Source organism: Canis aureus, chromosome 23 (genome assembly GCF_053574225.1).
Source record: "Canis aureus isolate CA01 chromosome 23, VMU_Caureus_v.1.0, whole genome shotgun sequence".
NCBI classification, from domain to species: domain Eukaryota; kingdom Metazoa; phylum Chordata; class Mammalia; order Carnivora; family Canidae; genus Canis; species Canis aureus.
In genome coordinates, this window is record NC_135633.1 from 22,834,895 (window position 1) to 22,858,014 (window position 23,120).

Sequence of the window (23,120 nt, forward strand, 5' to 3'; positions counted from 1 at the left end):
TTTTTAAGAAACCTAAAACTGACAGGATATATTGGATCCTAGCATGATTTCCACGGTCCCAATATAAGTTATATTCAAGGGAGCGTCTATGTTGTGTCCATACCTAACCAACAGAGTCTGGCTTGGTGGGGTAGATTTACTACAGAACAGCCAGGTCAATATGCATGGTGTGGTTTTCTAATATAACCACCAGGGGGAGACTTCAGATTAAAAAAGGAGTTAAATCCAAACCCTCTTCAAGTCCCAACAGATTAACAAAGTAGATCTTCCAGTTTCAGTTTCCCACATACTGCTAATCTCCACATAATGCTTTATCTCCCATCTTGATAGAGATTTTATTTATTCACAGAGAGAGAGAGAGACAGAGACATAGGCAGAGAGAGAAGCAGGCTTCTTGCTAGGAGCCGGATGTGGGATTCCATCCCACGACCCTGTGATCATGACCTGAGCAGAAGGCAGATGCTTAACCACTGAGCCACCCAGGTGCCCCTATCTCCCACATAGTTCTGAAAAATGCCAACCTGTGCATTCCTCCTCTGATGATCCCCTCTGTCTCATGCGTATGCACTGCAGACACATCCACACCCTATAACCCACATAAAATCCTGAAACTGATGTAGAGATGATATTTTTCTCTACTTTCTCAATTATTAAAGGTAACCTCATAGGATGCAGATGCTGTGTGCTTTAGTCCTAGTCATATTGACAGGCTTTGAATCCCCAATCTGACCACAGAACTAAAGGAAATCCTTAGAATTTTCAGTTTCTCTAGTCTCAGACTCAATTAGGTGTCTCTATTGCAGAAAACGGTGGTGGCCTTAAAGGGAGCAGAATTTGTGGCTTCAGAATATGCCCCTTTGGCACAAAGACTATTTTTTAGGTTGATTATTTTTAAGAAACAGACTCCAGAGAAGTTCTGAAAACCAACCAGGTGAGATTGCCTTTTTGTAAGAGACATTTGCATTTGAAAGAAAAACCTCCATTTCTCAGAGTGTCTTCCTTTGTGTACCAGGAAGTGGAGAATGGCTAAATCTCTAGAAGTTTATCATTGAGGAAGGCAAAGACCTAAGTCTGCAAAAGAACTTACCCTTGATCACTGCTTTTCCAATAGCTTCCCATAACTGGCATCCCACCCGCCAGCATCTTTTGTCTTAACTGGATCTGGGATTTAAAGTGGTGTCTTGGGCCATTTTGGTGGGTTACTTAGTTTTCCTGGGTACCGCCATGTATGCAAGTGGTATGCATGTTATTAAACTTGTTTTTTCTCCACTTAAACTGCCTTTTATTATTGGAGAGTGGGGGTTGGTCCCAGTCTTGAACCTTGAAGGGTAGAAAGAAAATTATTCCCACTACCCACCCTCCACCCCTCACAAAGCTCAGCATACTTTTTTTGTGATACAAGGTCCAGGTTTGGTGAGCCAGGACTTCCCTAAATCAACTTCATTTTGTGGTATGTGATTGATAGAGATCTTTCAGGCTGGTAAGACCTATACATGCTGGGAATGTCAAAGGGATCTTCTAGCCTGGTCTGAGCCCTTAAGAAAATTTCAAGCTGGAATTTATTTTGTCCATTCTCCTGCGGCCTGCATCTATGTAAGCATAGAAAGTCTAGAATGTTTCCATAAAGGAAGGCTCTCCATATCTTCCCACAGAAATCCTTTTAGCAAGTTCTTCTTTCCTTATATCCTGCCTCTCACCAGTAATTCTAAAGAGGAACCTATTTTCATCCTCACTGCAAAAACTTTTCAGTGAGACCCCTTTTGAAAAGCCAAAGATCCATACCTCCCACCCCCAGCCCTAGCTTGGGCTAATATCTACCTGGTATTTTTGTTTGTTTGTTTCTTTGATTGTTTTGGTTGTCTCTAATCATAGCCCATCAAGCTCAAAGAACACAAACACCTCTGTTACCAAAGCAGGTCTGACATTTCCCACACTTCTCTATAGGTCACTCCACTGTCTTTGCCACAAATCTTAAGAAAGAGAAGGCAACTTTCCTAGGTCTGGTCTCTTTGTTGTTCAGTTTGTGGCCATAAGTCTATGGTGAGAATATTGCCCCTATCTGTACATCCCCACACTGTGTGTTATAAAGAGACAAAGGACTAGAGTTTGCCTGCAGTGAGTAGGACTTGAAACATGCTGGAGAGATGATACCCATGTAATGAAACCAACATTAGTTCACTCCTTGGTGAGTCACAGATACACCAAGTAGAGTTGTGTACAAAGTAAGCTTTATTTGTGGCGAATAAGAAGATCATGGGAAATAGCTTCCAAAGCCCTGACTCTCTAAGAGAAGGTGAATGAGTTCCTTCTGTTTACAGTTAGGGTAAATATTTAGATTGGGAATCCTGGTCATTGGATATAGCGGCAGGCGCATGGTCACGCATACACCTTAAGGAATCCTACCTATATATACGTTGTATGTTATGTAAATGAGGCTGAGGATTTTCCCTTGGGCAGAGATTTTAGTGTTATAATGAAGTAAAGTTCATTGCTAGTCATTCCAAGGGTCACTCCATGGTCCACATTTGTAGGGTGTGAGTCAGGTTTACCTCAAAGGGTCTGGGTGGTCTGGACAGGCAAGAAATCTTGTCAGGGCAGTCACCTTCACCTGGAGGGTAGTTTTGGATTTAATTTGCCTGAATTAAGAGGTAATCTGTAAAGAAGAGCTTAATGAAAGATGTAAGACAAAGATAAGTAAGTACAAGCAGGTGGGCTGTAAAGGTTAGGTCTTAGGGTTTTACTGGTGACACTAAAAGCTTAGACAACCTTTAAAATACTTTTCTTTAATTATTTTTTTTTTTTTTAAGAAAAGAGAGAGATTGCACACTGGAGTTGATGGGGGAGGGTTGGGGAAGGGAAAGAGAGAATATCAAGCAGACTCCCTGCTGAGTGCAGAACCCTTCACATGGGCTCCATCTCAGGATTCTGAGGTCATGACCTGAGCTGAAATCGAGTGGGATGCTTAAGACACCCCCAAAAACCTTAAAAATGCTTTAAGGAAGGTAATAAAAATACACATCGGTGTTGATATTAGAGAAATAGAATATATTTGGGGAACTCATAAAAATTCCAGTGGGAGATGAGCAAAGTCATAGGATACAGTCAAAGAGGAGATGAATGAGACACGTTAAGCGTGTACAATCTATGCAACCTGCAGACTATCAAGGTGTGAGTTAAGCCTGATACATCGGCACATTGACACCTATATTCCCGTAACATAGCAATCTGGAACCATTTTCCTAAAGCCAAGTACACATCTCTTTAATTTATTTTTATCTGAGGTCTTGTCAGTTTCTATTTTACCTACCTCTTACATCTTCAGTCCCTTTACAATAATCTGTATTTTGATCCCTCTATTCTGAGAACTTTTGTTTTGTCTTCTTTATCAGGCTTCTTACCTCATTTCTCTTTTTTCCTCCTCCTTAATAGCATATTATCAGCTGAGCCATGATCAAGGAGGTAACATCAGTTTACTAAGACCTCTGAATCCGTATGAAATTTCCTGAGGAGAAAGAATTTCTTATAAAGTCTGAGTGAGAGGCAGGTCCTCCTCTCTCCCCCCAAACAAATAGTGAGCATCAGGACCAGGCCAAACAGAAGAAAAGTGGACACTTTTTTCTGAAAGAAGAGCTGAGAGTGAGTGCCTCCCTAAATTTGCTCCATGTGAGTCCTCTCGGGTGCCTATTATATATTAGGCATGGAGGGTACACAATAATTAAGAAGTGATCTTGGGGACCCACATGCTGCTGAGAAAGACAGACACATAAGTAGTCAATTGCAATAGAATGGTTTAAGTGGACCCATAGAAATAAGAAATTAAACCAGCCCCAAGGGCTTAAAAGAAACCTCCTAGAGGAACAACCAGGTAAATCAATATATGACTAAATATCACATTAGCCAGGGAAAGAAGAGGGAGAGAATACAGTTTTCTAAGCACACAACTAGCCACTGGACTCTTTTCCAATGATGATTAAACTCATCCTCTTGGAAGATGGTATGAAAAAACAGAAGTTCATAGGACTTTAAAATCCACCTGAGGGGCTCAGTGGTTGAGCATCTGCCTTCAGCCTAGGGAGTGATCCTGGAGTCCCAGGATCGAGTCCCGCATAGGGCTTCCTGCATGGAGCCTGCTTCTCCTCTGTGTCTCTGCCTCTCTCTCTGTGTGTGTGTCTCTCATGAATAAATAAATACAATCTTTAAAAAAAATAAAATTTAAAAAATTTTGAAAAATGAAATGAAATAAAACAAAATTCAGTCAGGTCACTCAATTGAATCCCAGCCATGTGGCAAAAAGCAAGTGATTTAACTTCTTCCAGCTTCACTGTCTTGAGCATGTTAAAAAAAACCAAACCAGACCAAACAAAACAGAGGACCCAAGTTACATCACTGAAGTTAAGGCCTTAAATCAGTAAACCAGGGCTTAATACCAAATCTAATTTCAATTTCATCCTCTCCCAGAAATCTAGTTTTCACTGGTCAGTCAGCAATTTTCTGATGGGCACATGAACCTCTCCATTCCTGTCACATGAACCTCTCCATTCCTGAAAGGAAGATGAGGTCAGCTGCATGAAAAGACTCCCAAGACTCCCAAGCACTCCCTCTAAAGGAATATGCCCTTGTCTGGAATAATTATTTCTTTTCTTTTGCTTACAACTTTCTTACCCCACCATCCTTCCAGTAAAAATCCTCCCTTTTGGGCAGCCGCTGGTGGCTCAGCAGTTTAGCACCGCCTTCCCCCCAGGGTCTGATTCTGGAGGCCTGAGATGGAGTCCCAGGTTGGGCTCCCTGCATGGTGCCTGCTTCTGCCTTTGCCTGTGTCTCTGCCTCTCTCTCTCTCTCTCTCTCTCTCTCTCTCTGTGTCTCTCATGAGTAAATTTTAAAAAATTAACAAAAACAAATGATTTAAAACCAAAAACAAAACAAAAATCCTCCCTTTTATATACCTCCTAAGAGAGTTCCCCTCTACTTGCTAGAAGGAATGCTCTCTGATTCATGAATTATTTAATAAAGCCAGTTAGATCTTCAGATTCACTTAGTTGAATTTTGGTTTTTAGCAAGTAACATATGTTTATAGTATACACCATCCAGACAGCTATTGAGAGAATTACGTATAACAAGAAAGTGATAATTTCTGAAAAAATAAAGCAGTTATTTATGTCCTGAATTAACACTAACTGCTTTACTTTCTTATGGAGCCTGAGAAAGAGTCAAACTCTTTCTGTTTCATTTACAGCAATGAGGAAGCCTACGGGGTGAAGTTTCTTATCTATGTCCTGCAGGTTTTATGCTAAGTTGTCAGTGGGATGGTTTAGACAGGGAGCCTTGGCCTAACTGTAGGCAAATGAGGAAGGAGCTGGACTATCTACTGGTGGCAATGGACCCAGCTTTTGCTCTGCTTCTTTGTAATCACACATAATACAATAGTGGCTAATAGGCTTCACACTACCCTTCCTCCTAGTTTTGAGGCTCAACTTCTTGGCTAACTTCAAAGTAACAGGATACTGCTTACTGGGGCCCTGCCTTTATCCAGGCCGCCCACTGCTCTACTGTCACCTGGCCTCTGCCAGCATCTGCACATTGACTCTGATCCCAAGGAACCTCACTCATTACTTGGTAACAACCATTGCTACTAACCTGTGGCCCTGAGTACTCACTTCAGGGTATGTGCCTGCTGTGTTCCAAGAACGATACTATTTGTCAAAGTTGGAGAATGAAAGTGTCTTTTTAGTCAAATTAAGGAAGTTCAACAGATTACACCCCTATACCCAGAAACATGCAGGTTTACACAGAGACATGCAGAAAGCCCCACAAATATCCAATTGTACAACAAACACTTGTTTAGAACCTACTATATGGGACAGCCCTGGTGGCTCAGTGGTTTAGCGCCGCCTTCAGCCGAGGGTGTGATCCTGCAGACCCAGGATCAAGTCCCACATCAGACTCCTTGCATGGAGCCTGCTTCTCTCTCTCTGCCTATGTCTCTGCCTCTCTCTCTCTCTCTCTCTGTGTGTGTCTCTCATGCATAAATAAATAAAATCTTAAAAAAAAGGAAATTCCTAAAATAAAAAAAAAAAATGTAAAAAGAACCTACTATATGCCAGGCACTGTACAAGACTCTAGGATAGAGCAGTAGATAAATAGTAAGTGTTCTCCTGAGCCTCAAAGTCTACAGAGGCATTTTCTCACATCATCTCTGTATAGAAACATTGAATACATAACAAAGCTGTGGAAACAGGAGAGTAACCTTCTTAGACCACCTAGCCGACCAATAGCTCTCATGAGAGCATCCTAGCATTAGCTGATTAGACCAACCCTTCTCTGTTTTTTGTTCTGTTCACATCTATTTTTAATTCCAGTACATAAAGAATATCTTCTCCTCCAACAACCAAAGTAGGAACAGGAGTCAGAAGACCATTAATAACCCATTTATTCTGCAGATACTAAAAGACAAAAGGGAAAATAGATGCCACAAGATAGCCTCCAAAAGAATCTTGGAATGGTCACCATCTGTTCTTTTCAGTTATGATGGGCTATATCAAGTTGCATTGTAGCTTCAACCCAGAAGGGACTCATTTTGAGTGGTATCTGAAGAATATTCCTTGGTTCTCTTCTACCCAGAAGTGTCCTTTCAAAAAGTGTGGCTGAAATTTGCCCTTCATCTTCCATTAAGCTATCATTGTTTATCTTGTTCCCAATAGATCTCTACTTTGGATATGAAGAGATGAGGAATTTAGATATGGATGAGATTAGGAATTTCAGGAAGTATTTGGAAAGTGTAAAAAAAATTATAATCTAAGTAGAGAAAAATAAATTTAAAAAATTATTGGTTGGGATCCAGAGTGTATTGGGCAACATAGAAGGAAGGGTAACTGAATTTAAAGATGCATCAATATAATCATCTAAATAGAAGCATTGAATGAAATACAAAGATTTTTTTAAAAGTTAAAATACTCAAATAAATAAATAAATAAATAAATAAATAAATAAAAATAAATTTAAAAAGTTAAAATACTCCCAGAAGTAGTGGATGGATCATTATCAAGCTGTCTACCATATGTGCAATTGGTGTTTTAAAAATGAATTAGAGAGAAAAAATGATCAAAAACTTTTGAAGAACTATTGGCTGAAATTTTTCAACATTAGAACATAAAGGATACCCATGAATTCAGATGCTCAGCAAATGTCGAGCAAGGCCAATTAAAGTAAACCTACAGCTAAATGAATATAGAAAACAACACATTGCCTACAAGGAAACTATGAGAAGAATATTGTCTGACTTTTCTTCAGAAACAATGGAGGTCAAAGAAAGAAAAACATGGAACTTCATTTGTGATGTGGTGGAAGTAAAACCTGTCAATGTACCTTTCTAGTGAAAATTTCCTTCAAAAACTAATCTAAAATGAACATTTTTCAGGTTAAAAAACAATTGAGACTAAGATTATTTTCTTTCTGTTTCTTTTTATTAAATTCAATAAAACACAATTGAATATTAAAGTGAAAGTAATAAAGTATTGTGGAATTATTATATAAGCAAAAGTAAAATATATCTGAATTCTAGTACAAAGAATAGATTGGGCTATAAATGAAATGATAATTTGATAGAACAAAAGGAAACATAACAACACATTGGGTCAAGACATTTCTGATTCCAACAGAGCAACGACTTTTCTGAGAAAAGAAAATTACTACTTTATACTATGTATCCATGAACACATTTTAGTTCATTTAAGGTTTTACCAAATTAATAATAAGTGACCCCACTAACAATAGAAAAAGAGTAAGACCTCAACACCATTCATTTGGAGGTTAAGGGAAAACAATAAAATCTTAGTATTTCTTGGTAGAATGTAATAATTTTACATTTTTTATAGAAATTCAAAAGAACTATAGTAGCTAAACACTTTGAAAATGAAGTACAGTCTTTTAGAGCTCATATAATACCTAATTTCAAAACTTACTATAAATCTTTGGTAAAAAGGTAGTGCTGAATAATCATGAGAGACAAATACATCAACCAAAGAGATGAGAGGGATGCTGGGGTGGCTCACTGGTTAAGCATCTGCTTTCAGCTCAGGTCGTGATCCTGGAGTCCTGGGATCAAGTCCCACCATCAGGTTCCCTGTATGGAGCCTGCTTCTCCCTCTGCCTATGCCTCTGCCTCTCTCTCTCTGTGTCTTTCATGAATAAATAAATAAAATCTTAAAAAAAAAAAAATAACAAAGAGGTGAGAGAGTCCAGAAACAGATCTTCATATTAATCAATTATTGACACTTAACAAAATCACCAAACTATTTTTGAAAGAAGGAATAATCTTTTCAATAAATGGTGCGGCTAACTATATATTTATACAGAAATAAAATTAGCTTTGACCCCATTTCACACCTTATGCATAAATTAACTTAAACACAACAAAGACGTATATGTACAAATAAAAATATACCAAACTGTACAGCATCTAGAACTCTATAGCAATAGAAGAAAAAGTATTTGTGGTCTTTTTTTTTTTTTAATTTATTTTATTTATTTATTTATTTATGATAGTCACACAGAGAGAGAGAGAGAAAGGCAGAGACACAGGCAGAGACACAGGCAGAGGGAGAAGCAGGCTCCATGCACCGGGAGCCCGATGTGGGATTCGATCCCGGGTCTCCAGGATCGTGCCCTGGGCCAAAGGCAGGTGCCAAACTGTTGCGCCACCCAGGGATCCCCTGTGATCTTTTTTAAGAAAGAAAAATTCATTGATAAATTCAACTTAATTAAAATTAACAAGGTGTGCTCCTCAAAAGAAAATCAGCCCAGAGATTGAAAAAAAAAAAGTATTTATAACATGTACATTTGAAAAAGCACTTGTATCCGGATTGAATAAAGAACTCTTACAACGTGATAATCCAAAGACAATCCAATGAAGGCAGGCAAACTTTTAACCTAAATATTTCACAAAAGATATGCTAATGCTTAGGAAGCATATAAAAAGATGATCAAATGATGAGTTATGAAAGAAATGCAAATTTAGGAGAAGGGTAAAAAAAATAAATAAATAAAAATTAAAAATAAAAAGGAGATGCAAATGTGTGTCATTTTGGTTTATGCATTACCAAGCTATAACAATGTCCCTGGCATTAAGGGTTTAAGTAATACAGGTTTGCTGAAATTTCTGAGAACAAACATGAGGGTCCCCAAGCTACTTTTAAGTTGCTAAGGAGAACACATTCCTAACAATCTAATTTTCTTATCCAGAGATCCTGACACCATGCCTGCAGATTAGGAAAAAAGATAGATTGAGAAAATAATGAAAATAACTGCATCTTTGAAAGTTTAGATAATAGTAATAATAATAATAATAATAGTAATAATGTAAGAATAATAATGAGAGAGTTAATAAGTAGTAGTAGAGTTACTCTAACTCTAATAGTAGAGTAACTCAGTAACTCTAATAGTAGAGATAATATAAGTACAATTAGTATTTATAGCTAACAATTATTTAGGCTTTGCTATGTCTCAGGAAGTGTCTTCAGCGCTTTCCAAACATGATTCTTATCCTTGACATACTGAAAGTAAAATTGAGGCAAAGAAAGTTTAAGTCATTAGCCTAGAGTCACACAATTAGTGTGTATTCAAATTAGAATGTGAACCCAAATTAGCCTAATTCACAAACACTTAGGTAGGAAAAAGCAATATTATTGCTTCTTTCAAAAAAAAAAAAAAAAAAGGATTACTCAACATAATGGGGAGAGATAACACTTATGATCACCCTCAGTCACAAGGGGATTCCATTTTCTTGTGGAGGACAGAAGTAACAATATATTTTGAGTTTATCAAGAGCAAGTTTAGAGAAAGTGGAAGGAATCTTTATCAGATAGCAATGTTAAAAACAAACAGATAAAATAGTTTATCCAAACAACTGTAAGAGAGGAAAAATAATTTTCTGTTTACCCTTCTAGGTTTTTGGCTGAGGCCTCCCTATAGTAAAAGATTATCAGGTGAAAAATTAGCAAAAGTTTAATAATGTATGTATGGAATTTACCCTGGAAAAGTGAGTAACTCCTTGAAATAGCCCAAACCATCACCTTAAATGCCTTCTTTAGATAAAGACAAAGGAAGATGTTGGGGGGTTGGATGGGTCGGAGGGAGGGTTTCTAGTGGGAGGTTCCCAGGAAAAACACAGTAAACAAGGGAATGTTTGTTATGCAGATTTACATCTGTGCCTTCTTCTTTGATAAGAATTTCTAAAGATTTATTCCTTCTCCTCATCAGGTCTCCCTTATACATGTAAATGTCTCGGAGGTCAGTGTAAGGATCTGAAAGGCAACATCTACTCTGCTTTCAGAGATTGATTGTTCTATGTCTACTGTTCCTTAGAAATAATCAGCTCAAGATAATCCTTAAACCAAAAGGCATATTGGGGGGAGACAGATTCTACTCCCTTTCATGTCTATCAATATAAACTTACACAGTTTCACAGTAAACTACTGGCTGATCCTATGGATCCAATTGCTTTATGAAACAAGAGGATATTTTTTCTTAGTCCAGCCTTCTGAGGCTGTTCCCACAGAGATACTCCTACCTATTGTTGCAGTCTTTCCCAGAAAGTGCATCCTAGGCTAGTCTTTTATTTATTTTTTATTCTTTTCTTTTTTTTCTTTTTTCATTTTATTTTTTTTAAAGATTTTATTTATTTATTCATGAGAGACACAGAGAGAAAGAGAGGCAGAGGGAGAAGCAGGCTCCATGCAGGGAGCCCAACCAGGATCACACCCTGGGCTGAAGGCAGGGGCTAAACCACTGAGCCACCCAGGGATTCCCCCCTCTTTTATTTTTTTAAGAAGATTTATTTATTTTTGAGGGGAGTGAGAAGGGACAGAAGAAGAGAGAGAGGAAGAGAGAATCTAAGGCAAACTCCCTGCTAAGCATGGAACCAGAGATCCTGTTCTGAATCAAAATCAAAAGTTGGATGTTTAACCGACTGAACCACCTAGGCACTCCTAGGCTAGCTTTTTAATACAGGTTCTTATGACAGATATCTGAGCACCAGTTTTACCCATTTAGCTCAGGTAGGGTCCTTTCCAATAAAGTCCCTGTACCTGTCTGGCTTCTAAAATTTTCTTCTTAGGGCTCCTAGATTCTGAAGTCAGGCATTATCTTTTCCTACTCCTTTACCTCTGTTTGTTTCTCTCTTTATGGTTTGCCTGGCTCAGAAGAGTCAACTGGCATATTGGAATTGCTTTGTACATTTACTAGTCTTAGCCTCATCATTTTCTTCTAGCCTCATGGCATCCAAGGATGTCCTATAGTAATCTCTTCTCCATAGCCATACTTTCCAACAGCCATAAAGCCCCTCTATACCTTCCTGCTGCAAAGGCATAACTACTTTCTGCACAAAGAAGCCTGTAGGTTAAAACCAATGAGAACTTCATGCTCTCATCACTCATTGACAAGAGATGACAAGCTAGGACCTAAAACAAGCAAAACTGATAAAACATTTGTAAACTCATTTCCCAGCCAATTCCCTTCCCACAGGTCTTACTTGATGATCTATCAGAGTGATTTCCAGTAGTCAGAGAATATTTACTCAAATTCTTATGTTGTCTACTTTTCACAGATTTGACAAAGAACTCTAGTCTTGAGGCTGCCTCCTCCAGTCACGTTTTTAGTTACTAACTCCACTCAAGTCCCCTTTTGCTTCATCCTTAATGGCATCCCTGGCTTTGAGGTTTTCCATAACTGGATTTCCATCCCCTTTTGTTGTCTCTACACTGACTCCATCATGGGCAATACCACCATCCTGGCGGTCATCAGGACAGAGCCCTCCCTACATGAGCCCATGTACTTGTTCCTCTCTATGTTGGCTGTAACAGCTCTGGGGCTCACCCTCACCACTTTGCCTACAGTCATGGGAGTCCTCTGGTTTGGGGCCTCAGAAATTAGCTTTGAGGCTTGTTTTGCCCAGTTCTTCTTCCTCCATGGATTCTCCTTTATAGAATCTTCTGTGTTGCTGGCCATGTCCTTTGATCGCTATGTGGCCATCTGCCGTCCCCTGCATTATGTCTCCATCCTCACCAACCAAGTAATCAGAAGAATAGGGGTGGCCATCATTTGCCACTGTGTTCTGGCTGTTCCTCCCCCATTGCTCCTGCTGAAACGATTGCCCTTTTGTGGCTCCCACCAGCTTTCCCACTCCTACTGCCTCCATCAAGACATGATTTGCCTGGTGTGTGCTGACACCACTGTCAATAACTGGTATGGATTTGTTCTAGCTCTGGTCATTATTACACTGGACCCCCTGCTCATTGTGCTTTCCTATGTACTCATCCTGAGAAGTGTCTTGAGAATCAGCTCCCAGGTTGAAAGGCTTCAGGCACTCAATAACTGTCTATCCCATATTCTGGCTGTTTTGGTCCTCTATGTGCCCATGGTGGGATTGTCCATGACTCACCGCTTTGCCAAGCATGCCCCTCCAATTGTCATGTCATCATGGCCAGCATCTATCTATTAGCGCCTCCCGTGATGAACCCCATTATCTATAGTGTTAAAACAAAACAGATCCGTCGAGGCATTTTTCACCTCTTTTCTCATAGACAATTGCAATAGAGCATGGAGAAATGGGTTGTGGGTACTATTCCTTAAAGAAAGAACTTAGGAAACTTGAAAAGTTATGGTTTGGGTATCCAGTCATATATGAATCACAAAGCAGGAATGGGTGTTAAATACATTATTGTGCTCCCTGAATTGGTAATTTAAACTAAGCTGAACCATCTACCCATCATGTAGCTGTTCCATTTACAGGAGATTTTTGCATACCGAGTTCCTCCAAACTGTAATTCTCAACTGTATCATATGGATAGAAATGTCTGTGATTTGTCCTGTACAAAGGACCACCCTGACCTGCAAGTTTGCAGGCAGGCTAAAAATGTTATTTGTGAGACTTATGCTACATAAGTGACTTTAGGAGCCTGGTTTGTTGACATTATCTGACCTCCAGGGGAGAATTGGCCTTTCTGGTCTGGACACCAAAAGCTGTAAATCTTGCCTTATATCCCCTCTGGCTCCAGGCTGGGCTGGCCCCCAAGAATGGAATCTGGGAAGGGTCAAGCACATAGGGCCCAGGCTCCTTAAAAATGTGAAGACATGATAACATAGAAATGCAGCTCATTCAAAATTGCACGTAGGCAAACAAATGTTTAACTTCTGACTCTGTCATATGCCCTATAAATACAGCCTTCATGGGAATGGTCAGTTGGAAGTCTCACCTGAGAGGAGGATGCCCTGCCCAGGCCTCTCAACTGGGACTCCAGCTTGGCTGTCTCCACCCACCATCCCCAGCTAATAAGGTTGGATGTTGTAAGTACCCAGTCTGATATAACTCTGTCCTATTCTCCTTTACTGCTTACAATTGCCCTCATGTATGCACGGATTTCCCTTTTCTTCTTTCTTTTTCTATTAGATTTTTATAATATTAATAAAGTGGTTTCTCCTCACCCCCCCACCTTTAAAACTGAGAGTATGGCTGCCATGAATCTTTTGTTGAGAAATTAACTTCTTTTTGCTTGCATTTAACTCACTTAATTTTTTAACTCTTGACCTTATTTAGCCAATACCATTTTTATCTATCAGATAACATGAGGTCGTGGCTTCCCTGATTGTAACCATGGGTCTTCTGTCAGACATGTTTTTCACAGCTTCCGGCTTTATACTTTTTTGCCCTCTCCGGGTAAAAAGACTGTTTATAGGGCAGCCCGGGTGGCTCAGCGGCTTAGCACCACCTTCATTCAGCCCAGGGCATGATCCTGGGGACCTGGGATCAAGTCCCATCCCACAGTGGGCTCCCTACATGGAGCCTGCTTCTCCCTCTGCTTATGTCTCTTCCTCTCTCTCTCTCTCTCTGTCTCTCTGTCTCTTATGAATAAATGCAAATCTTTAAGAAAAAAAAAAGACTCTATAATTCAATCCCATCTCCCTAGATCACATCATTTAGGAAGTGACAGTATAGTCAATGTTCCTTCTAGACTTTTGGCAAATTGGAATGAGTTATCTACATTTTTTTCTGGCCTTGTTGTTTTCATAAAAGAATTATGTGGTTGGTCCTGGTCCCTAAAGGAAACAACTCAGCTAAGAACAAATTCTTGCCATTGAATGTGTTAGAAAAAGTGAATAGGATCTGACTTGAAAGCCAAGAACTTTCTCAGTATCTGTAATTTTTAATAAATTTGTCATCATTGTAATGCTTTGTCCACTATTCTGGATATTCAATTTATGTACTGATGCAAATTCTAAGCCTCCCTCTGGAGGGTCACAGGAGCTGTGAGTGAACTGGGGGCTTCTCTGGGGGCAACAGGCCGAGTGAAGTTTGGGTTTATTGTGAAGTATAATCGGAAGAAGGGCAGTTTGCCTTGGTGAAGTAAACTTCGAGAAATCTCTGACTGCTTTCTAACTGCTGAGTGACTGAGAAGTGACTGATCTTTATCATGAAAGCAGAACACTTGCATAAAAGAATACATTTAAATGTATGTATTGTGCCACTGTCTCTATCCTCATTTACCAGCACATCAGAAATACTAGTTTTCCATTTTAACTTCAAAATCCGTAGAGGTTTTGTTTTTTCTTTTTTTCTTTTTTTTTTTTTCTTCTAGTTTAATAATGAAATAACAAAAACTTGGGACACCTGTGTGGCTCAGTTGTTGAGCATCTGCCTTCAGCTCAGGGCATGATCCTAGGGTCCTGGGATTAAGTCCCACATCAGGCTCTCCATGGGGAACCTGCTTTTCCCTTTGCCTATGTCTCTGCCTCTCTCTCTCTGTATCTCAAATAAATAAATAAATAAATAAATAAATAAATAAATAAATAATAAATAAATAAATAAATAAACAAATAAATAATAAATAACATTTATAACAAAAACTCAGGGTTTAAGTATGTATGGTAGAGCTTCTTTTCCATCTGAACCATAACAAGACCTGAGGGACAGTCCTCTGCCCCCTTTCTAGAGGCTGTCTCCTGGTTCATTCACTAAGGGGGCAGGTGGCAGTAGTTGCAATGTTGAGAGGGGAATGGTTGGAAAGCAGAAGGCTTGTGCCTGTGAGATAAGATTCCAAGTCTAGGGAGGGGCTGAACATATGAGCCTGTTGTCTCATGGCTCAGATAGTACCCCACCTCAGCCCTCTCAGTGTTGCATGTATGGGGACTCTTGCTTGGGGAGGGGGAGGGGTTAGTCACTGATGAAGAATGAAGAATGATTTTCTTGAACTTCGGTCCCAGGGGAACACCCTGACTTCCTTTCTCTCTTTAACATCCTGCCCACAAAGAGACTTCCCCTTGGGTTTCCTTTCTGACTCTCATTCCTGTCTCCCTGGCCCTCTCTCATTTGTTTTCTCCCCTTCCTTCACTCATTTTCCTTCCCATCTATTTCACTGACCTTATCTTCCCATCTGTTCCACTGAGGAAGCCTCCCCCTGAGGCTTGTTCTGTCTTCTCTACTTACTGTTTCTCATCTTGTCCACTGAGGCTCACCTCTAAGCCACTCAGTCCCCAGGACAAATCCGGATAAGCAATGCATGTCCCCCATGTGCCCTTGCAACACAACTGTCCTGCACACAGCTGATTGCCTGCCTTCTCCATGGGTGCTCAACAGTTGCTAAGTCCTCCTCTAACTGGCATTTGGCAGTGTTTCAAAGCCTGTGGTTCCCAGTGCTGGTGGTGAGGCTGGCCCCCACTCTGGCCACATTCAGATTCACATCCCCAGAGAAGCAGGGAGAGGTCCTCCAAGAATGGTTAGGGACATAAACTTTATCCTGCCTTCAAGCCAGTAGATACTGAACATCTAAGACATCATAGAGAATGTCAATTGAAGTGGAGGTTACATCTGGACCATAATCTTTGACCTCAAAGGTTATATCTAAAGATTTTAAAAACCATTGCCGTATAATGTAAATGTATCAGTTTATGTTGAATACAATTGAGCACATTTTACTGTAGTGCTAAGCCTCACCAGGGCCTTAATGTGCTTGGAATGGTGGGAAGCTAGTCAGTCACAGCCAGAGCCCTGTCAGGCCACAAGGTGACCTGTATCTCACTTATGTTTTAACGTATGAGTATGCTTTATGGAAGGACTTCTTTGGAGATACTAAAATCATATCCATTGCTGCGTATAAAGGAGAAGATGGTTGCTGACAAGCAGAGCAGAATATTGAATTGTTATTCTCTCTTTATCTAAATGCCTCTCTTCACAGTATTTTCTACCACATGCTTGATCTTACCCTTCTTTATCCTCTGAGGAGGGGTAAGATAATGTTGAAAACTTATTGCTGAGCTGGAACCAGCTGGCACAGTTTTGTGTTTGGCATCACCATACACTCTAATCCCATGGTTTCCATAGCTGGCAAACACCAATGATACTCTGATAACACTCCTCTTAAGGCACAGAACCTGTTGCTCAGTGACCACCAGTTCCTCAGTTACCTAGATACCTCCATGGACTGTTGATATATAATAAAGACATTATTTTCAGTTCTGGCCTAGTTCCTGGCCCTAGTGATCTAAATGTCTACAGAACTCCTTACCAGACAAAAAAGAAATGTTCTTTGGCAGATGCAATAAATAACCACTGGAATTCAAGGTCATTACTAAAAAAACACAATTGGTGTTATTGAGAGTCCTTTATTTATCCCACATTGAATGGGTTGCTATGGTAAGGAGGCAAAGAACCAGACAAAGCTTGAGCAACCCTCTCATAGACTCCTCTTCTGTATCTTTTTCTTTTTCCTCTTTCTCTCCTTGGTTATCCTACAGCTCTTAGGAAAATGTGGAGACCACAATGATTGAAAATCATTCACTAAAAAAAAATCAACATTTCATATAACTCCATTAAAAAGAAAATTCACCAATGGAAACTTAGGGAAGTTGACAAAGATGTCCTATGAGGTTGGCTTCAGTGTACACAGAATATATACCCAGGAAGGAACAGGCCGACTTCAAACATAGGAGACTTTGGTTATTCACTTTGGGGAGTCTCCTGTCACACAGTGTTGGGCAAAAGCTTAGAGGAATACCCCAAAGTCAGAGACTTTGATCTCCATCTCTACCTCTACACTATATATAAAAATGCAGAATTAGGAGAAATAGACACAGGAACATCATCCACTCTTAGTTTATTATTTGATTTAATAAAAAACATTTTCCTTTTTAATTATTTTTTGCATTTTCAAAATGTTTTATTTAAATTCAATTTTTAACATATAGTATATGTGTCCTCCTTAATGCCCATCATCCAGTCACACTATCCTCCCATTCACCTACCCTTCTGCAACCCTATGTTTGTTTCCCAGAGTTTGGGGTCTCTCATGGTTTGTCTTCCTCTCTAATTTTCCCCAATCAGTTCCCCTCATTTCCCATATGGTCCCTTTCATTATTTTAAAGAACATTTTCTTAAGCTCCTGCTCTACTCAACCAAAGCATTGTTCTTGAAGCTGGTACACAGTGGATTTCATAGTCCAGTAGGGGAGGAGCAGAGAGAGAGACACAAAAGAAGAAATTTTAAGTGTGACAAGTGCTTCTAAACAGAAAGTTGTGCCAATCCTTGGGCATGACAGATACAGGATACATTACATAGCTTGTAAAGTGCACCAGAGCATTTGCCATGGTCCCACATTTGCATATTTGGCTTGCCTCCATATTACCCAAAATTCCAATGATTCTGTAAAGTTCTTCTCCTTTGATGATTAAGGGCAAGGGAAGGTGCAAGAGGTCAGAAATTCATTTATATTTAGCCCTGATTTCATCAATCGTTAGGGAAATAATCTTCCTCTGGGTGGCCTCCACAAGGCTGTTGAACTCTGGCAAATTTATTCCTTCCTCTTTCTATATTAAATCTATGGCTACCCTTACTGTCACCTTTGAGAATGGGATCTTATCTGAATCCCTCCTCACCTGCTATATGGATTAAACTTATCCTTACAGCCTGCCCTGAAACCGTTTTCTCCAGGCCAGGCTTTTTTCTGCCCCCAACACATGTGTCTCTTTCTTTTTCTTTCTTTCCCCATAATTACACACACATAATCTACCCTTTGTTACCTCTGTTCTACACACCTGATAAATATACACCAAGTTCCAAATGTGTCCAGTTCTGATCTGAATTAATTTCCTTTCAGGCTCTGATTATTTATAGTTTCTGACTAGCACCCTTTTATCAAGATCATCATAACAAACTTCTTCCTCTGGACAAGGAATTGATTCACTTCTTGATTTCAATTCACTTCACTACGTAAAAATTGAGCATTAATATATTACATGTACAGTTGTCTTGCATGCATACTGTGTTCAATAGCCATCATTTGGAAATTAGCTCAGAAAGACTGTTTCGATGATGACAAGGTTCTAGAAAATGGAGCTGGGTGCACATAGGGACACAACAGATAAAAGTTAATGGTTGCAAGGATGTCCAGTCCACATGAAAACACAACCAAGACTGGAATCTGTTAAACTTGTTGGACCATGCCACAGAATTCAGAATCACATCAGAGCTGTTATTAGTAAAATTAATGCATTTAGTACAAAATGAATATCAATTGAGCACATTCTAAGAACCTTGTACTATGTTTTGTGCCTTACTATGACTTATTGCATTTCATCCTTATGAGGAAAAAGAAAGGGGGGATGGCAGAAAAAAAGCAGCTGTATCTGTAAGACTTTTTTTCTGACATTTGCCCATTTATTTTAACATGTTTCTTAGAAATTTGTGCCAGTCAAGTTATCATTCTGTTTATAACTTCTTAGTCATTTTCCAGATAGGAGAAAGTAAATGTCATGTTCTTGGTGGGGACAGAGAAAATAATTGGAGTATACTACCGCGAATCTGCTTAGTTTTAATACTACAGATAATAGGGTTCATGAAAGAGGGGAAAAGGAAGTAGATGTAGCTCATTATGATGTGTACTAGATGGGGAACATTCTTCCCAAATCGGTGGATGAATGTCAAACCAAAAACAGTGACATAGAAGACCAAGATGCAGCAGATGTGGGAGACACAAGTGTTGAGGGCCTTGGACCTCTCTTCTTCAGAGGCAATGCTCATCACAGTCTGGAGTATCAAAATATAGGAGCAAAATATTATCAGGCAGTCCATTAGGACCATAGAAAATACCACCACAACAGGATACAGGCGATTGAAGGTGATGTCAGCACAGGCTAATTTGATAACATCCTGGTGAAGACAGAATGCATGAGAGAGGACATGGGATCTGCAATAGGAAAACCAGTAGAGAGGCAATATTGGAGGCAAGATGAGAACAAATCCCCTCATGAAAACTCCCACTCCAATCTTTAACACTTGGATGTTGGTGATAATGGAAGTATATCTCAGTGGGTTGCGGATGGCAATAAACCGATCATAGGCCATGGCAAGCAAAATTCCAGACTCTATCATAGAGAGGCTGTGGATGAAGTAGGCTTGGAGAAAGCAGATGCCATGGCTGACTTCCCTGTGATTTATCCACATCACACACAGCACAGTAGGCATTGTAACTAGGGTCATCCCTAGGTCTGTGGTTGCCAGCAGGGCTAAGAAATAGTACATGGGTTCATGGAGGTTATGGTCAACCCTGATGAGAAATAGGAGAATGCCATTGCCAAGAAGTATAGAGATATAGACGACAGATAATGGGATGGAGATCCAGTGGTGTGCTTTTTCCAGGCCCACGAAGCCAGTCAGCAGAAAAGGTGTAGCACTGGTATTGAGTTCCATAATAGGCATTTTCATAGAATAAGTCTTCTCTTAAGGAAAGACCATGCACAGGTCCATAGGTCTTCAGAAATGCTCTTTTAGTAGCTTCTACTTTTTTTTATTTCCTGTAGTTCTTTTCTAAACTGTGGTGATATCAGAGAAATAAAGTGGTCATTCTTAGGAAAGCCTTAGAGATAGGAGAAAAAAAGAAAGAAGAAAGAAAGAAAGAAAGAAAGAAAGAAAGAAAGAAAGAAAGAAAGAAAGAAAGAAAGAAAAGGAAAGAAAGAAAGAAAGAAAAGAAAAGAAAAGAAAAAAGAAAAGAAAAGAAAAGAAAAAAGAAAAAGATCAACAACTGCAAATCATTGTTTAATATATGTGCCAGGGAATGTACTAGGCAAGGTGGATTTAATTGTGAGTTTACGAGATAGAGCTGATTCTTGTCCTTATAAAACATAAAATGTGAAAAAAAAAGAAAATATTTGAGATTACACTATTAAGATTAAAAAAAGGATGACATATCTAGGGTCTGGGGGAGGGTAGAAAGGGGGAATGAGAAAAAGGGGGGAGTACTTTAGTAAGTGCAGTCCAGCCTGATGGCAGCCTGCAGCCTTAGGCTTCATGCGGGGGGTGGGGGCGAGGCAAACTTTTCCCTGGTAGAGCAAAGAAAAGCAGATTGTGCAAACCAAAACTAAAAACAAACAAACCAAACACCCTCCCCACAAACAAACAATCCAAAACCAAAAAAGAAACTGTTTTGATAGGGATGGGTCTGAGTTGCCCATCCTCACATGTCTAACCCAGGCTATTTCCTAGGTCATGCTGAGATCCAGAGGAGTATGGGAACCAAATAGGGAGGGAGAGACAGAGTTAGAGAGCATAACTGCTTCCTATTATACAATAGACATGGTGGGATGTGCCAATGTGCCCTATTTTTAAATAGAATGCCCAGAAACATCTTAATTACCCTATTTTTTGATAACTGTTACTGAACATGATAAAGAGGCCCCCACAAGGTCCAGATGCCAGGAAGCAGCAGAGTTGTTCTCTTCCTGTATCACATTAGACAAGGGTAATTTCAGAAATGGTGATCTCTTAGTAGTATCTGTGAAAAAAATAAGCCTTAACGTGTCCTTTTCCATGTTCACACTCAAAGACTGAGAACCTGTGCTTGACTCTAGCAAAGTAATGAGCATCCTTTGTGGAGCTGGCTGTTACTGATGTGTGTGTGTGTGTCTTGAGAGGTCCAGGGGTTGGACGAACAGTTAATTGATAATTAGGATCGTATATTCAATGACACAGTTTGATGATGTTGAAATAAACTTTCTAGGCCTGAGATGGAACTGCTTCTACCCAGGGTGCCACATTAGCAAACTGAAACTTACACAACTTTCATGTCCCTGTCAATGTTCCACTTGACCAGAAACACAGTATATCCATCAGCCAAACCCCCAAAACAAAGTCAACTCTGGGCCTTCTCACCCAGACAAGATTGACTATGTGGCTTCAGACAATAAGGTGTTTCTATTGTCTCTTCCTTATTCTTTGTTCTTTATTCTTTATCCTGTAAAAACTTTCTGGCTTGCACCCCATATTGCAGTTCTCCAAAACTGCATGTCCGCTTCATGAAGTGTCAAATATATTTGTTTGCATTGGGGTGCCTGGGTGGCTCAGTCAGTTAAGCGTCTCACTTTGGCTCAGGTCATGGCTCAGTGCTCTGGGATTTAGCCCCACATCAGGTTCCCTGCTCCTAGTGGGGAGTCTGTTTCTCTCTCTCCCTCTCCTTCTGCCTCTCCCCCTGTTCATGCTATCACACTCTTCCTCTCAAATAAATAAATAAAATATTTTAAAAAATATATTTGTGTCAACTAAATGGTCTTCTTTAATCATGATTTAACACTGCAAAGACTTATAATTCTACAACTCTACAACCTTATCACCTTAAAAAAATATATCCATCAACTCACAGAGGTGTTCATTCCTGGGGAGTCCTTAAGATCTTGTATTGATGAAAAACTGTTTTCCCAATCTAATCATTCTATTCCAGAAACTTAGAGGCTTCAAGAAGACACTCTGGTTCTCTCTTTTCTTCTGTGTGTTCTCATGGAGGAACACCACCCAAACATTCAAGTAACACATTTTACATTTGCCTTTCCTTGGGATCCTTCTCTCTTTTGTTTCCAGCCTTTGTTCCCCATATTCCTGTCTGCCTTGTACCCTTTATTCTTATCTTCTGCATTCCCAGCATCATCTCTGCTGACTGATTAGATGATTTATATTATGCTACCTGTTCTGATACATGGCATCCAGTAGATGTAATGTAATCATCAAATACTCACTATACACCTCTACATTTGCTGAGGTGTATACATTTCCAAAGCCACAAACTGATCATCTTACCTATAGATGCAATAAATTCCTGACTTTCTTACCAGTGAATACTGGCTGTGAATGCCTTTCTACTCAAAGTATCCAGCTTTCTTTCCTTGGGTAGCATCCCTTGCTGGTTAAAATGGTGACCACTTTCCCCTACCCATACCACCCCATCACCAGATTCACTATTACTCCCTATCTGTGGGAGTTTAAGATCCTCAAAATCTACAGTGTCTATACCTCAATATAGAAGAGAGTGAACAAAGAAGATCTACTTTGCCTTTAGTTACAGAATATGTACACTTATTTCCTAACAGATAAGAGGCTCTCTTCTGGGAATATGAAGCAATTTAAAGCAGAGTGTGTAATGTCTGCCTCTGCTTTGATCTGAGACTGGCTTCCTTGGCAAGTTTTTCTTTCTCTTAGTCTATATCCTTGATCATTATAGTGCCTCCCCTCCTCAACCTGATTTAAGCTCTGTGGGAATAAATACTGGGTGGCACACACAGGGTTTAAGAGAAAGTTGGTACAAACAGCTGGAGAGCACAAAAATAGCTAATCCATCCCAAACCTCTGAATCATTCTAGAGCTATCTGCCTCTATTACCACAAATGTTCTGCTTTTTTCTTCCAAAATATATCTGCCTAGTAAGGAAGGGAAAGGCATATTTTGGCTTTTCCTTATTCCAAAAATCTGCAAGAAAAGATTGTTTGGGAGTCCAGCTTTTTTTTTTTTTTTTTTTGAGGGTGGGTTCCTTAGCATATTCCTATGCCTCATCACCTCTTGACTGACATATTGCTGCCTTTCTCCATAAGTTTCATTAAACCAACTCTCTATACTCTATCCTGCCCTGCCATATCCTGTAATCTATACTAAGCCTTCTAGGACATGATACATTGGAGTTTCTTACTGACCTGTTCATGAGTCTTTTGTTCATCGGTGCCATAGATGTGACCCTGGAAACCTGACTCTGGCCAAGGTCTTGGTTTCTACACCATCTCTTTTGGTTGTATCCAGAAGCCAAGGTCCAAGTAGCATT

General features: G+C 39.7%; 1 protein-coding gene and 1 pseudogene across 1 annotated transcript; one reads left to right on the forward strand and one right to left on the reverse strand.

Annotated features, from left to right (window-relative positions):
* The first annotated feature begins 1,224 nt into the window (after nt 1-1,224).
* On the forward strand, nt 1,225-12,588 carry LOC144295148 (olfactory receptor 51Q1-like; annotated as a pseudogene).
* Nucleotides 12,589-18,793: 6,205 nt separating this feature from the next.
* Nucleotides 18,794-19,747, reverse strand: LOC144295377 (olfactory receptor 51B6-like). The gene has a single exon (XM_077867767.1). The coding sequence runs from the start codon at nt 19,745-19,747 to the stop codon at nt 18,794-18,796; it is 954 nt and encodes a 317-aa protein (XP_077723893.1).
* Between the last annotated feature and the right edge of the window lie 3,373 nt (nt 19,748-23,120).